Here is a 15,352-nt window from a genome sequence, read left to right on the forward strand (position 1 = left end):
CAGCAGGAACCACAGACAGCACCTGCACAGATTCCACAAGGATTTAATGTCTTTGGGATGGCTAATACAGTTAGTACTTCTAATCCAGGACAGCATCTTGGATTTCACCTAGGCAGCAAAGGAGTATCTAACTTGTCTCAACAAACACCCAGATTCAACCCCATTATGGTAACTTTAGCCCCAAATATTCAGCCTGGTCGCAATACCCCTACGTCTTTGCACATACATGGAGTACCTCCTCCTGTTCTTAACAGTCCACAAGGAAATTCTATCTATATTAGGCCTTACATCACAGCTCCTAGTGGTACCGCTCGGCAGACGCAGCAGCAGCCAGGCTGGGCATCTCAGTTTAATCCCGTGCACCCTCAGCAAGTCTACCAGCCTTCACAGCCAAGTCCCTGGACTACTCTTCCTTCATCCAGTACTACGCCACATACCTCATCGCAACACTCAACACAGTCGAATCAGCAAGGCCACCAGACTTCTCATGTCTATATGCCTATTAGTTCTCCTACTACTCCACAAGCACCTATGATTCATTCATCTGGTAGCTCACAATCCTCTGCTCATAGCCAATACAACATTCAGAATATCTCCACAGGACCTCGCAAAAACCAAATTGAAATCAAACTTGAACCACCGCAGAGAAACAGTTCTTCTAAGTTGCGTTCATCTGGCCCTCGCTCTTCCACTACTCCCTCTTCCCTCAACAGCCAGACATTAAGTAGAAGTCAACCCACTGTTTACATATCAGCCAGTCCTCCAAATACTGATGAAGTGATCACACGCAGTCAGCCCAAGGTCTACATTTCAGCAAATGCCACAGCAGGAGATGATCAAGTTGTGCGGAACCAGCCCACACTTTTCATATCAACAAATCCTGGAGTATCTACCACTTCTAGGAATATGTCTGGTCAAGTAAGCATGGGTCCTGCATTTATTCATCACCATCCACCCAAGAGTCGAGCAGTGGGCAACAGCACCACTGCAACCTCTCCTCGAGTGGTGGTTACGCAGCCTAACACAAAATATACTTTTAAAATTACAGTTTCTCCAAATAAGCCCCCTGCAGTTTCCCCAGGGGTAGTGTCCCCAACCTTTGAACCTACAAACCTTCTAAACCTTCCTGATCACTATGTTGAACCAGAGGGTATCCAGCATCTTACTGACCCTGTTTTAGCACATGTGGATAGGATCAGTGATGCACGGAAATTGAGTATGGGATCTGATGATGCTGCCTACACGCAAGGTAATATTCTTAATATAAATAGTAGAGATTTGACAACCAGGTTGTCAATTCAGTATGTAGATTACGGAACAGGAAACAGTATGACCTCTGTGATGTTAATACATTATCTTCAACTTTAGTGTTCATGAGCATTTCATAAATAAACAAAGAAGCTTTATAAGCAAATCATAGATTTCTTTTTATGGTGAAGACATGTAACGGAATACTTGAAGATAATTCTTCTGTTTGTCTTAAGTAGGTATGTAACTTGTTTAATGGAGTCATAGCATCTTCATTTTTATGTTCTGAAAGAAACATCTAAGCTTGTTTAATTTGTCCTAATGATTTAAAGTTGCAAAACTACTGGCAGATTATTGAATCAGTTGAGGTACTGGTTCCACTAGATAACGTTCCCATTTCTTCCTTTTGCACGTGTTACTTAAGAAGCAAGAAAAGCAGACTTCAAAAGCAATTAGTGGGACAAAGTGTTGGCCTCCATTTATCTTAATGTGTGTCTGACAATAAAATTTTTAAAGTCTTGATACTTCTGTTATATTATAAAATGTGAAAAGGAACACCATGCCAAAGCAAGCTATTTAAAGGATCAGTCGTAGTAGGAGCGTAAAACTTGAAATATGTGGTATGGCAACCCAACCTGTTAATCTTTTTCTTCTATTTTTATGGGTTTTGTGCTTTTGTTACCAACTGGATGGTTTCTTAACCCTCCTGGTGAAGATGTTGAATGAGAGTTGGGATATTTAAGCAGTGGTCAGGATAGGTTGTCAAAATAATTTCTCTTTGACCTCGTTGGTTCTCTTTAGACTTAGCAAACAATTCAGCATTAAAAAGCAGTGTTCCACGACCACTCTAAATGTTCTTCAGACTAATTTAGCCACTTTGTTTTGTGTAAGTATGTACGGTGATCAGGACACTGGAAGCCTGCATCTTGCAGCCTCCAGTCTGCATCTGGAGTACTATATTAATGAAGTATATAAAAAAACTGATTCTAGCTTGTGCACTACTTTGGAATGTAATTGTATTTTTGAGAGAATAATCCAAACTCAAAGTTTCTAAAGGTTAGGTGTCAAAACCAAAGAAGTAATCATCCTAGACTGTCTTTTACAATTGATGAAGAGTTAAGGAACTGCAGAAGTGGTATGCCCTTTCATTACTCTGAAGGGAGAGTTGGCTGGCTATTTTAGTCCTAGAAGGCTTTTGATACCCAGAAATTAAGCAATCAAAATCTCGTCCTTAGCCTCCAAATACTCATCTAGATCATGAACTTACTTGCCAAGCATTCTGCATTTTAGGTACTTGATGGGAAGGGATGTCCCTTTCTCCTGTTCTGCCTTTCTGATGGGACTGATTTCTACCAGGTCTTTTCATCTCTGTTATCCCTGGAAGTGATGGCTGCTGTAACCTGACTTGCACAGTCTTTACAGGCTGTGGGTATCACCATCTAGTTTACCAAGCTGAGGCAAGCTTGCAACACCCGTTTCTGCTACGCAGCCTAGAGTTCAAAAACATTGACTGGCTCCTACCTGCAGTGGAGCTCAGTTGTTCCTGAAGCCAAGACATAGCTGCAGTTTTTAGATGAAGTGTAGGTGATTATGTGGGCTGGTGCAGCTTTAGGGACCTTAGGGAAACACCAGCCTTCCGTGTCCTTCACTAGCTCATGTAAAATACACACACGCTTCTGAAGTTCTTTACATTCAGAAATGTTTGGGATTTCTGGCATATGTTGCTGCATTTCTGCAAAAAGTGCAGGGTTTTTTCAATTTTTGTTATTGTTTCATTTTTGGAAATTTGAGACGTCTGTAATAGACTTACTTGTATGATCCTGGTATTTCAGAGTCCTAATTACTTCTTTTAAATTTGAATTGTTTACTTAGTATGTGGAAGGAAAAAAAGCCCACACCTCTAAAAGGTATTTGAGTTACTTGGTGCTTTCTGTTGTGAGGCCATGTTCTAAGCTGCTAATAACTTAACCAATCTGAGTACAAAACCTTCCATGCTAGGTTCTTGTCTCATTTTGATTTTAGCCAGAACAAATGAGTAGTTTCTCTGGTCATGATTAGAAAAAAAATGTTTTCATCAGCTTTTTCCATTTCTGCCCAGAATGCTCCCTCCTTATCTTGGCAAGGAGAGCTGAAACTGCCTTGGGGTAGAGGGAATGTGGAAGGTGGAGTAGCTTTGGTGTCAAAGGGCATTTCCTTTACTTTGTCCCATTGAAGTACATTCATTTGCCTGGTCTAACCGAGGAGAATAGAAGGTGCATTGGACCTATGTGCAAGTGCTGCTGCCTATCACCTGAGAAGCTACTTCAGTACTGGTGTGTGTGGGCACTCTAGTCTCTTCCCATTATTAGATTTCTGTTTTTCCTCCTAAGTAAATCACAGTGGGTAGGAGAAGGCTGCCATAAGTCTGTCTTGTGTGCTGCAGAACTGGAGGTTCTTTGAGTGAAAAGGAGTAGGATACTGCTAAGGTGAAGTTGATAGAGTTACCCTGAAATGCTAGGTATGATCTCCGCCACTGACTCTCTGATGCTGAGAAGTTCACTGCAGTCAGACTTCTCAGCAGTGGTTGCTAATTTGTTTCTCATTTTCTGGGATTCCAGTTTGAGATACTGTGGAGTTTTGGAAATTGTGAGAGCATCACTGAAGTCAGTAAGGCTTAACAGTGTTGTGAGATAGGTAGTGCTAGGTGTATGCCCAAAAGGACAGCCAGAAAAGGATGCATTTTTATGCTAATTTGTTCAGGATCGGTTTTGTGTGTACAGGAGTATCAGTTCCCATCGGTTAGCAGTTTATGATATAATAAGCTTTATTAGTATGAAATGATTACCTGAAATTTCAGTATACAATATCCTTTATACTGAAGTGTCTTACAGATGAAAAATAGTGAAATCCCATTAGAAACTGTAAATTCTGTACTCAGAAACGTTTATGATGTACACTCACCATGCAGACATACATTGAATAGTGAGGCTGATCAATGATTTAATAGTTGCTCATTCTGTGTATAGCTTGCCAACTATATAATGGGCAGGGGTCCTATCAAGAAAATACATAATCATGTAATAAAATCTTGGGGTTCACGTTTTCATACTTGGGAGCTTAAATCCCTTAATACTACTTGGCTTTTGACTGACTTTTTCCTGTAGTTTTCTTTGATTTGTGGAGGGGATGGTATGCATAGTTAGTTAATCGTTGGTACCAACTGTAGGGTGGTGTGTCGATGTACATTTGCTTAGCAGTTCTTGCCACTGCATTTTTAATGTAAGTACATAATTGATAAACTAGTGTAGTAAGTTGACATTCTGCACAGTTCTTGAGGCTTTCCAAAATTTTCAAAAAAAAAGTGGCAGGAAACAAATTTCTTAAAATCCTAACCAGTTCTTGTAGGTGTTTAAAAAAAAAAAAAAAAAAATGCCATGAGATAACTGTGCCCCATGCTCCAAGGGGCCTTAAGATCATTACGTCATGTGATGTAAGAATAAAATACAACCTTCTATTTGGCTCTGTGTATGAGGCCCCACTCTTGAGTGATCCTTTTTTGTAAAAAAAAAAAAAGTTGAACTATTGAAAATGGAAAACTAAAAAAAAAATGAGTGTGAACTGTTGCAATTGCATATTGAATGACTGAATTTTGAGCAGCTTCAAATACAGATTTTTAAAATGTGCGTAAGTGCCCTGAGAATTTCACAAGCCTACTACCACAGAGTAATTGCACTGCCAGAATTTCCCCTTTCCTCCATATTTGGCAGTCTGAGAAATTTCAGAAATTCATTGGTCCATAGAATAGGGTGAAATCATTCTGTTTCTAGATTAACTTTTTTCCTTAGAAATGCTTTTAATAATGAAAGATGCTCTAAAGCAATAAAAATTATTTAAAATTCAGATTGATTGGTGTTTGAGAAAACTGTTACATGTCCAATTTGAACTTACAAGTATATTCAGTACCTGTTTGAGTAAGTCTCCAGGAAAGGAAAAGTGGACTCTTGTCCTCCAGACTGTCACGCTCCCTGTAATAATAATGATTTGCAACCCTTTTGTGGTAAACGTGCCCTTTGAATGTCAAAGGAAACAATGGCATCTGCCAGATCATGGAAGTTGTCTACTGTTCTTGCGAATCTGCTGAATATGGACATGCAGAAGTCGAAAAAATTGGGTGTGCATAGTACCATGTTTGCACATAATTAAAGTTGAACATTATTGTACCACAACCAGAATAGTTAATGGTGAGTCAAGAAGGCAATCTTTTGTACTACTTTTGCTAGGATGGTTACAGTAAATAGCTTCTTTTTAAGGGTGTTTGAATAAACAAGTGGAAGCCTGAGGCTTTCTGGCTTGTATTCCAGGTTAGTCTATGTAGAGTGTGTAGTGGGTGTGCCTGTGCTGCCTGCACAGGTGGAATCCCATTGCTGCAAGAAGCACAGGATTCTCAAAAAGCTCATTTTAAATGTCGCCTTGTGGACGGTTTTAACTAGATCTAGTAACTGAATTGCATTAGATTCACAGATGCACTGCAGTTTTTTCTTAATGTTTTCAGTCACTCTGATCAACACTAGAGGGAGCTGAATACATAAATTGCTGTTTTCCATTAATAAATACCGCAGTGGGACATGAGCCGGTTTTGTCTTCCCCACCCCATTTTCTTCCTACAGCTGCCAAAATGGTGTTTAAGCAAAATTAGCAAATTCTGTGTGAAAGCTATCATTTAAAACAATGTCTCCCCAGTCCCCTACCGGAGTTATTTTTTATAGTAAAAGTTTAGCAGAGCAATGTCAAGTGATTCTTCTTCTTTAATCATAATGGTAATTTTGTAATGAGTGCGTTGTGAAGTCTGTTAAGATTTGAAATTGTAAAATGGTAAAGTAGTCTCAAAGCTGCTAGGAGAATAAATTGGATCATGTCTGGAAAGTGATGTGAAAATGAAGAGCATGTAATAGTGGTGCGGGGCCCCCCTCTGTGGTTTCGTGATGACAGCTTAATTTCTAAACCAGAAAAGAGAGAGAACATTGAAATGAGAAGTTGTGGAGTTTTTCCTTTTACAAGAGTAGCTTTAAAAAAAAAAAGGGGTGGTGGGAGTGCAGGGCAGAGTCCTCCAGAGATGCAGTCTTGCTTGTCCATGCCATGCTATCTGATCTTGAGATAACTCTGGTAGCACTCTTCCTCACTTACCATGTCCAGCGGCTACTTACCAGCAGCCATAGTATCCATATATCCATAGCCTGACAGGTCTGAAGAGTTCTGGGTCTGGTTGGAGAAGCACAGCTGTGGTTGTTGCAGGTGAAGTATCAATACCTGGGGCTTTGCGGAGTTGCCTCATCAGTGATAACAAGGTAATGAAAATGGAAGAAACTATCTAAAAGTGAAAATAAAGTGTAGAAGGAAAAACAGCTTGTACTCTTCCTGCAAGATTAGAGGCAATGTAGTCTTTGATTTCCTTTCTATTTTATAGTTGCAGTTGCATTTGTGATTCCTGGAGGTCGGAAGTGGGGAAAATTCCTTCAGCTGTTTCTAGAAGGCATTTCAGGAGGGGAGGCTGTCTTTTGAGACTACTTACCTGATGATTCCAAGTCTTCAGTAAAAACTTTTATCTTGGGAATTTCAGTTACTGTGTTTTTCTATTACATATGAACACAGCTGCAACTTTAACTAGCTGCATGCCTAGTGGCTACCCCAAATAAAAGTGCCTATTTATGCAAACAACTCTAAATTGAACAAAACTAAGCAGAAGCTCAAGCAGCTTTGTCATTTCGGTGTCACACAAGTGACTCCAAGACCTTAGGCGGAATCTCAGTAAGGCCTTGCAATTCTGTAACACCATACAAAAATAGCTTGGCATGGTTCCTCCTTTTGAAGAACTTCTGGAAGACAAAATATGATGTGTGAATGAATGAACAGGCAAGAATTGCAGCAGAGGGCAGTTCTGCTTGCCAAAGATATGGAAAGATGCATGTTGTTGATGTGGGGTTTTGTACCTCTGATGCTACTCAGGAAACCTAGCCAACCAAATTTGAGTGCTTCTCATTTTTTGGTACCTGAAGAAATGGTGGTGAATTAAACATCATGTTCCAGCCAGAGTTTTGCTTAAACACTTAATGAAGCAATTTCAATCTTTTTAAAATACCTTGTTATTGCTACTTTTTTTTGTAATTTCCACAGTTCTGTAAAAGTATCCATAGTCTCTGAAACTGATCCCAGTTTATAAGAATTAGTAATTTAATGGATAAATTAATAGCTCTGCAAAAGTTGAAATTATCATGGGGTTTCTTTAAATACTTTTTCATTTTTGTAGAAGGTGATTATTGCTTTGAGCAGTGTTATCTGCTCATGTGGTGATATTTAATAGTACACCTACCTTTAATGAAATAAACTCCTTAAGTTGTATGAATTTGATTGTGTCTTCTGCTGCTTACATTCTTTATAGCTTTATAGCTTTAAAAAGCCGTGCTTTAAATGCCAACTTCATCAGTTCTAAATTAAGTCTCCTCGTGCCATTTTCTTTACAAATAGTGAGCAGTGTTAGAAGCTGAGCTAATGCTTCTGTGCTTTAGTTCAGGGATAAAATGGCATACACTCAACCTCTGTGATAAATATAACTGATGTTTGCCAGCAGTATTCCTTCTAGTAATTTTTCTGGTTTAGTTTCATTTAGTGTCTCCAGCTATGACAAGGAACTGGATTATGTTCCAGTCCAAATAGTAATAATAAAATCTTGATGTTTATCTAGCATATATACTGCTTTGTATTGCAGCTGTGATATCCTCTTCTTACTACCTGTTTTACCATGGTTGGGCTGAATACAATGCAAGGAAATGTTTGTGTTGGTTTCTAGCAGTCATTCTTGTAGATCGGTTGGGTTCTTTAAAAATGTTTTTTACAGATAACAGCCAAATTTTGCATGTCATCTGTTACATTGTATGACTTTCTCATTGTATTGGCTTGTCTGTAATTGATTTGTGCTGTTCTCAAAAATACAACATCTTCTCTTATGGCAGAGATTTTCTGTGAGGAGAATGGAAAAGCAATCTGTTGCAATGTTTTTTGTCTGTATTTTCCCAAAAGAATTCTGTCATCTTTATCTGATGTTGCCATGTGATAATGAAGTAGATAAAATGGGACTTTATGTATTGCAGCTTTATTGGTACACCAGAAAGCCAGGATGGAGCGGCTTCAACGGGAACTTGAGGTTCAAAAGAAAAAGTTGGATAAACTAAAATCAGAGGTCAATGAAATGGAGAATAATCTAACACGAAGGCGCCTGAAAAGATCGAATTCTGTTTCACAAATTCCATCAGTAAGTTGAAATGCCTGTAGGCTATAAAGCTAAACCACAAGCGCAGTCTGTCACAATAAATTCAAGGAACAGTGACTCAGATGTTGACAATATACTACTGACAGGCAGTATAACTAAACTGGTAAACAGTGTAGTTTAAAGACTAAATATGCATTATTTAACCACAACCTTTCAGTTCACTAATTGCTGTATGAAGTATTGCTTTTAAAGACAGTCACAATAAGTTTGACCTGGTAGTCCTTCTAGACATTCTTAAAGGTGATCACCAAAGTTTCAGACTACAGCTTAATGCTCATACTGTTTTCTACACAAAGTTTTTTTTTGGTCTTCATGCATATACCAATCTCAGAGAAACTGATTGATGCACCAGTTTCCAGTGCCAGAAGCCATTGATCTGGTAGACTGTCGGCTGTGTCCTGACCATAATCTGGAGTTGTTCAGCCAGCTCTGAAGTCTGATGTGAGAGAAGAATTCAGTGGGTCTGAAAGCTTTGTGTAAGATTATGCTTGGATTTTAAAAAAAGGTCATTATAAGGAAAGATTCTTTTATCTTCACTTCTGAAGCAAGTAAATGCTGTCTAGCTACACATGAACGGTAACTGGTAGTAAAATGGGAACATCTAGTCTAACAGGCAGATTTATTTTTTCAGCTGGAAGAAATGCAACAGTTAAGAAGTTCTAACAGACAGCTGCAGATAGACATAGATTGCCTAACCAAAGAGATTGATCTTTTTCAAGCAAGAGGTATAGTATGTCTTAAGTACATCAGCAACTGTAAATGTTGACTGTTTTTTTCTGTCTTTTGCTGTCTGCATGTATCAAAAGCATCTGTATTATGATGGGTATACATGCTATTTGCAAAATCATTGCATTAGGTTGAGTGAAACTGTGGAAGTAATTGATTTCTAGAGCCTGTTGGTTTTGTTGGCTGTATGATTTTCCTAATCCCACAGTCATTCTGATTTCATACTTGGCTCAGAAGAGAGAAACTTGTGATGCCATTTATTTAAGGGGGTGGCGGGGCGGGGGCAGAAGTCTGGTTATTTGAATATCAAAGAAGAGGGAGAAATGATCTAAGTGATACATATGCATCTGTCTCTCTTCTCTTCCACTTCCTGTCGTTCCAGTTAGCAAAGATATAGTACAGTTGTAACTTCCAGTGTACACTCCTCCTTCCACTCCATGTCTGCAGGGACACAGCCTTTGGTCAGGAGGCTGAAATTATGAGACAGCTGTGCCAATTCAAAAGCTGCTAACAAGAGGTCCCTCTCTCTTCCTGCTTCCCTTTCTTGCCACTTACTGTGCTCTGGCTCTGTATTAGCTTCTTAAACCCTTTGCAGAGCTGATTCTACTTACTAGCCAAGCAAAAAATGTTGCATTCCTGGAAAAGCTTGCTGCAGCTGACGTGAGGGAGAGGTACAGGAAGGGAAACCATGAGACAGTCAGAGGGAAGGGACTAATGCTTTCCACTTTTGAGCAGCAGCAAGCTGTTAGATCAGTTCAGTCATAAGCTGTGGAAGTTCTCCTTCAGACTGAATACCTGCAGATAAGGAGACTGTAATGCTGCACTGAAAACTTGACCTTAAATAGAGTATTCAAACTGCATGTGATTTTACATCTGTTTGTTACAGTAAATTGGAATTAGGAGCCCTCTAAGCAGTAAATCTAAGCGTATAATATACTGCATAGCAGATGGCATGTCTTTCAGCATAGATTTAGAAAATTTATAAAAAGCTTCATGTTTTTACTAACAATGCTGTTAAATATTTAAGAGTGGCAGAAAACATATATTTAAGGAGTTTGGTCTGCTGGATTCTGTTTCTTAATTTACTTTATATTGTATATTTTGGACAGTAAGTTTCTTCAAGTGAATTGTTGACATCACTAATACCTTGCTCGGGTCTGTATTGACACTTTGATATGAAAGGTGCTAAGTAAATAATAATATTGTTTAAGAATTACTGCCAAAAAACCCTAATATGCTTTCCTACCCAAGTTTATTTTTAAAACTGCTGTACTTTTTTTTTACTTTTAGGACCACATTTTAATCCCAGTGCTATTCATAATTTTTACGATAATATTGGATTTCTTGGTCCGGTGCCACCAAAACCCAAAGGTACTGTATTGGTAAAATACGGATTTAATGCCAGTATCTGGTTTGCATTTAATATCAGGTTCTAGTCTGTGAATCTAATTTAAATGTTGTTTGTGAAATAAATTACTTCAAAAGCTAAAACATTGCATTTTATTTGTATGGGCAATAAATAGGTTTCTGTTTGTTTTTGTTTCCTCTCTATTCCTACATTCAGGAAAGAGAAGTATATCACATGAGATCTATTTAAAGGTGGTTTAAGTAAATGGAAGCATCTGTCTTTTTTTTTTTTTTTAGTTAGCATGAGATAACATTGCTTAGGGATGAGTGAAACTTGCTTAGATGATTTCATCATTGCCCTTGATGAAGAGTGAGTTTATTTGCATGTTACAGTAACTTAGTTTGGTTACTCTGGCTGAAATTCCTGGCTCCTGTAGAATTTGTATTAACAATTTACATAAAAAGCATTGTCTGGCAATTGTTAAATGTAGTTTTAGATAGTTGAAGAGGGAAGGAGTGCTGCCCAGTGGAGAGTCAATATTGCTGAACTTATTAGTCAGCCTTCAACATCCTGCTTGTCATTAAGTTTTGCTCTTTTTTTTTTTTGCCCAACTGGGATGTCAGATAAAACAGACTGATTACCTCTTGTGTGTTACATAAAGCCGAGATTGAAGTTAACTTGTTTGCAACAGCATCATACTATGACCTATAGTCAGACCACCAAATGGAATAGATAGTCCCCTAACGTTTCTGTTCAGTCTTCCTGTCCAGGAAGTTCTGCATGTTATGTGTGTGTGATTGGTCTGTATAGCGTGCGGTAACTGTTGCTACAGAATCTTATCTTGGGACTTCTGACCATTCTACATTTTGAAATACTCTAGATAAATCAGATTTTTGTTGTTGTTGTTCTTCAGACAGTTTGTAACTTCTTCATGCTTTATAAGGTTCTCTTACTTTTCATTATCCAAGCTGTTAGTAAAACTACTGAGTAAAGTTAAATCCATACACTGTTCTATTAGACACATCTTACAGCTGAACCATGAAGAATTTGTTAGAAGTTCTGTCAATTATGTAGTTCCCTTTACAGTAAATAAAAGCTAACTAATCAAAGAAGAAAGTTAAAATCTAGTTTTCTGTGGCTAGTTGTTAACACTTGCTAGGACTCATCTGCTAGGAACTCATAATTTTAAGTGTCTAATAATTTGGTACAACCTACCTTGAAATGCCGAGGTAGCTCTGACTAGTTTATAAATCTCTAAAGTGCCTTTCTTTCTCTTTCTTTTTTAAAAATTATCTCTACTGTATCTTATAATGTTAAGTTCGTTTTATTTTAACTATGATGTAGAGTGTGACTTAAACTAGAATTACCGCTGTTCACAAAAGAATAAAAAATAATTCTTTTTGCAGTTGTGATCAGTAGCATTGTACTTTCTGGAGCTGTCGCTGTCATTTTGCAGCGGTTGCAATTGGCTAGTTGCTAATTAGATGTTGTCCAGTTGAAATAATTGGCTAAAAGATGTTGCTGCAGTTACCTAAACCGAGAACCCTTAAGTCACTCTTCTCTCTCTTCATCTTTGTCATCTCTTGTTCTCTTTTCTCTTTTAACACAGTTGAAGGTTGTTTAACACATCATGCAAAAAGATGTGCTCGCATGCTTGGAAGAATTACTCTGTAGCGTGTCAGAGCTAGACACTGATTTTTCTTCAGAGTATCTGACTGCTTATCTACTTTGAGGGAGAACTGCTGATGTTCATTCTAGGGTCAAAATGTTAAATACATTGAAAGGTTACAGAGCACTTAATTCTTGTCCTAATGAATTTGCTCCATAGACCTCAGACTTCTAAATCTTGTGCATATTTCCTGTGATGATTAATTTCTGAATTTTATCTCCTTTTTCATGCAACAGTTTTGAACTGAGATGAAAAGGGAAGAAAGCAGAGTGAAGGGATGGGAAGCTTGCTTTTTATAATTTCACCTTGTGCCATTTGGCTGGCTTACAATCAAGCTGTAGTCAAGGGGGTGGTAAAAAGCTGCCTCTGTCACTTGTAATAACTGTGCTGTTCTCAGAGAACAACATAGTTCTTGGTTACTGAAAAAAAAACCTCCGAATTCTTTCCATGCTGTTCTTCGTTAGTAACTGCTTATCTTATCTCTTTCATGTCACAGATCAGAGGTCCATTGTGAAAACACCAAAGACTGTTCCAGACACAGATGAAGATGAGGGAGCTCAGTGGAGTTGTACTGCCTGTACTTTTTTAAATCACCCGGCCTTAAATCGCTGTGAACAGTGTGAAATGCCCAGGCATTTCTGAGCCAACAGGCCTGTTACCTTTGCAAAACCATAGCAAACATACAAGGAACTATCCAGTCATTGGGGGGCAAAGAAAGCATTCATGTGTAGGATTTTGTAAAATTGAAGGTATGACAAGATGGTATTTTGCTAATGTTAAATGTCAGCCCACAGAGTGAGTAATACCTCAGCGGTGTGTCACAGGCAGGCAGTTGAAGTTGGTCGGCTGAAAGGTAATCTGCTGAAAGACTTAGTTGCCAGCTGCCTAAACCATGTACAGTATTACCAATAGCCCAGTAACACACACCATGTTCAGTGCTTGAGTGTTGCCCATCCGCTTCTCTGCCCCAATGTCACTACTGAATTTTGACAGGGGAAAGGAACAGAGTGCTAGCGTTTTGGTTTTCAGATCTTTCAGTGAAACACTACATGCCCAGAGGAGATCTAAAAGGAACAAGGTTTAACCATTTAGACTGTTTGCTGCCACATAGTGCCTTCGATAAAGGGAAGAACCTCACAAATCAGTGGTACTCTTTGCCTTACCTTCCCTGAAAACATCTCTGTGAAGCCAGAAATCAGTACAATCACATCTAAAGATGAAAAGGAAAAACTGCATGCGTTGTCTGTACAATACACACAGTGAAATACCCCAAAGCTTTTCCTACTGTACATAGCTCTAGAGCCTGCTTTAAGTGATTTCTTTTCTTCACCTTTATTATTTTCTTGTACTTCTGTATGTATAGTGTAATAGTCTTTTTGTTAACTTTCTTTTTTTCCCTTTAAGTGATTAAGCACGATCATGTCCCTTTTTTTAAGCTTTTATCTGAGAGAAGCAATGCCTTAAAATAAGAGCATTAATAAGAAACTATGCACAAAGTAGCTTTCCTCTGCTCGTTCTGTACATTGCTCTTGTAAATGCTGATGATCTGTGAAGACCTGCAGATGCAGCGTGGTAAAAATGCAGGAAAAGTTGGAAGAATTATGCATATAGTTCACTCTGTACACTGAGTTTTACGGTGGGTGACACAAGGTAGCGTTTTGTCTGGTGTGAGAATACTAAGAAACTTTCAACCCACCAACAGATCAGCATCCAATTTAAGCTTGCTTCACCTGCTGGGTGTCTTGCAGACTCCTGAAGAGAGATTCTTTGGGGAAGAACATACAGTGCCAAAATCAACAGCAGCAGCATCGTACAGCTTTGTTCAAGGACCTTAAATGCTTTCCTGTTTTGGCAGCCAGTTTCTAAACCTGACTTTGTGGCGAAGTCTCGTATTTATAGAAAACAAGGATAGCAATATTTAGGACAACTGAAATAAAGGCTGGAAAAGAGAAATCAGACTTGAACACTGAAGCAACCTCAAGCATCTCTTTATTTTGATGATCTATTTTTTTAAGGAAAATATTCACATGATCGGGGATGTATGTAACCAAGATCAAGAGAATGGAATTCCAGTACAGTATGCATGAAAGACGGCACGCCAAGAATTATGTAGCAGCACTTAGGGTGAGGCTGGAGGGAGTGCTCACAATGTAGCAAGAGACAAAGTAGACTGTCACCCACTGTAAACATTTGCCAGTGGACACTTTTATTAGGAGTTTTACAAGTGATCTATGTGAATGCACAGAGGCCTTTGTTTTGAAGGCTTTGCATTTTTTTATGTGGGGAGAAAATGCCAATCCCAGGTAATTAGGCAGTAGACCCAAAGCACTTCAATTCAATGCATTTTGTTTATAAAATGAGGCCTTGTTTTTCAGCTTCATCTGCAGTTCTCTGTGAAGATTGACAAATCAGTTTTTACCTGTTTATTAATAAAACCTAATTTGGATATCTTGAGTTGATGGTTTTGTGATTTAGCTGGGTAAACTGCCTTTGTAACAGATAAGTTATTTATAAAAATTAAAAAAAAAATTATATTCTAATGTTTGGGTTTGTGGTTTGTTTGCTTTTTCTATGCTGTGGAGCAGCAGAACACTCAACGGGTCAGTAAGCATTACTGGTATAAAAAGTAGGCTGATTTCTTACGACCAGAGATTTTATGTAAGCTTTTGGTTTGTTGCATCCCATGTCTTTCCTCCCATGCATTGTTTATTCTGTTTAATTCTAATTCAGTGAGTGTGAGCAATGTATTCCATAAAGTTAGACTGACAAGATTGTGTCCTGTCCAAAGAACCGTTCACTTATTGATAAAGTAATAAGTTAGACACAGGCCCTTTTTACTTCATGTGTTAAGGGTTTATGATTTAAAAAATATTTTTCTAATTCAGAATGGGCAACTGCTTTGTCCAAGGTTACAGATTATATACTTTGTGTACTGTTAACATAAGCACACTTTGAGGATTAATATGGCTAAGCTGTGTATTGATGCTGCGTGTATTATGGTGCTGTGAGATGTGGAGTCTTCCTGGACATGGCTTTCCCACTTGGACCCAGTCTGAAG

At 38.4% G+C, this 15,352-nt stretch overlaps 1 protein-coding gene across 1 annotated transcript in view; it reads left to right on the forward strand.

Annotated features, from left to right (window-relative positions):
• The window catches only part of TAB2 (TGF-beta activated kinase 1/MAP3K7 binding protein 2), a 19,405-nt gene extending 5,758 nt beyond the window's left edge, over nucleotides 1–13,647 (forward strand). Inside the window, exons 3-7 of the mRNA XM_010140197.1 lie at nucleotides 1–1,249; nucleotides 8,373–8,533; nucleotides 9,183–9,276; nucleotides 10,568–10,648; nucleotides 12,791–13,647. Of these exons, the coding sequence (XP_010138499.1) occupies nucleotides 1–1,249; nucleotides 8,373–8,533; nucleotides 9,183–9,276; nucleotides 10,568–10,648; nucleotides 12,791–12,936 (1,731 nt within the window). The 3' untranslated portion in view covers nucleotides 12,937–13,647. The remainder of the gene's footprint in view (nucleotides 1,250–8,372; nucleotides 8,534–9,182; nucleotides 9,277–10,567; nucleotides 10,649–12,790) is intronic.
• The last annotated feature ends 1,705 nt before the right edge of the window (nucleotides 13,648–15,352 follow it).

Source organism: Buceros rhinoceros, unplaced genomic scaffold (assembly GCF_000710305.1).
Source record: "Buceros rhinoceros silvestris isolate BGI_N320 unplaced genomic scaffold, ASM71030v1 scaffold12137, whole genome shotgun sequence".
NCBI classification, from domain to species: domain Eukaryota; kingdom Metazoa; phylum Chordata; class Aves; order Bucerotiformes; family Bucerotidae; genus Buceros; species Buceros rhinoceros.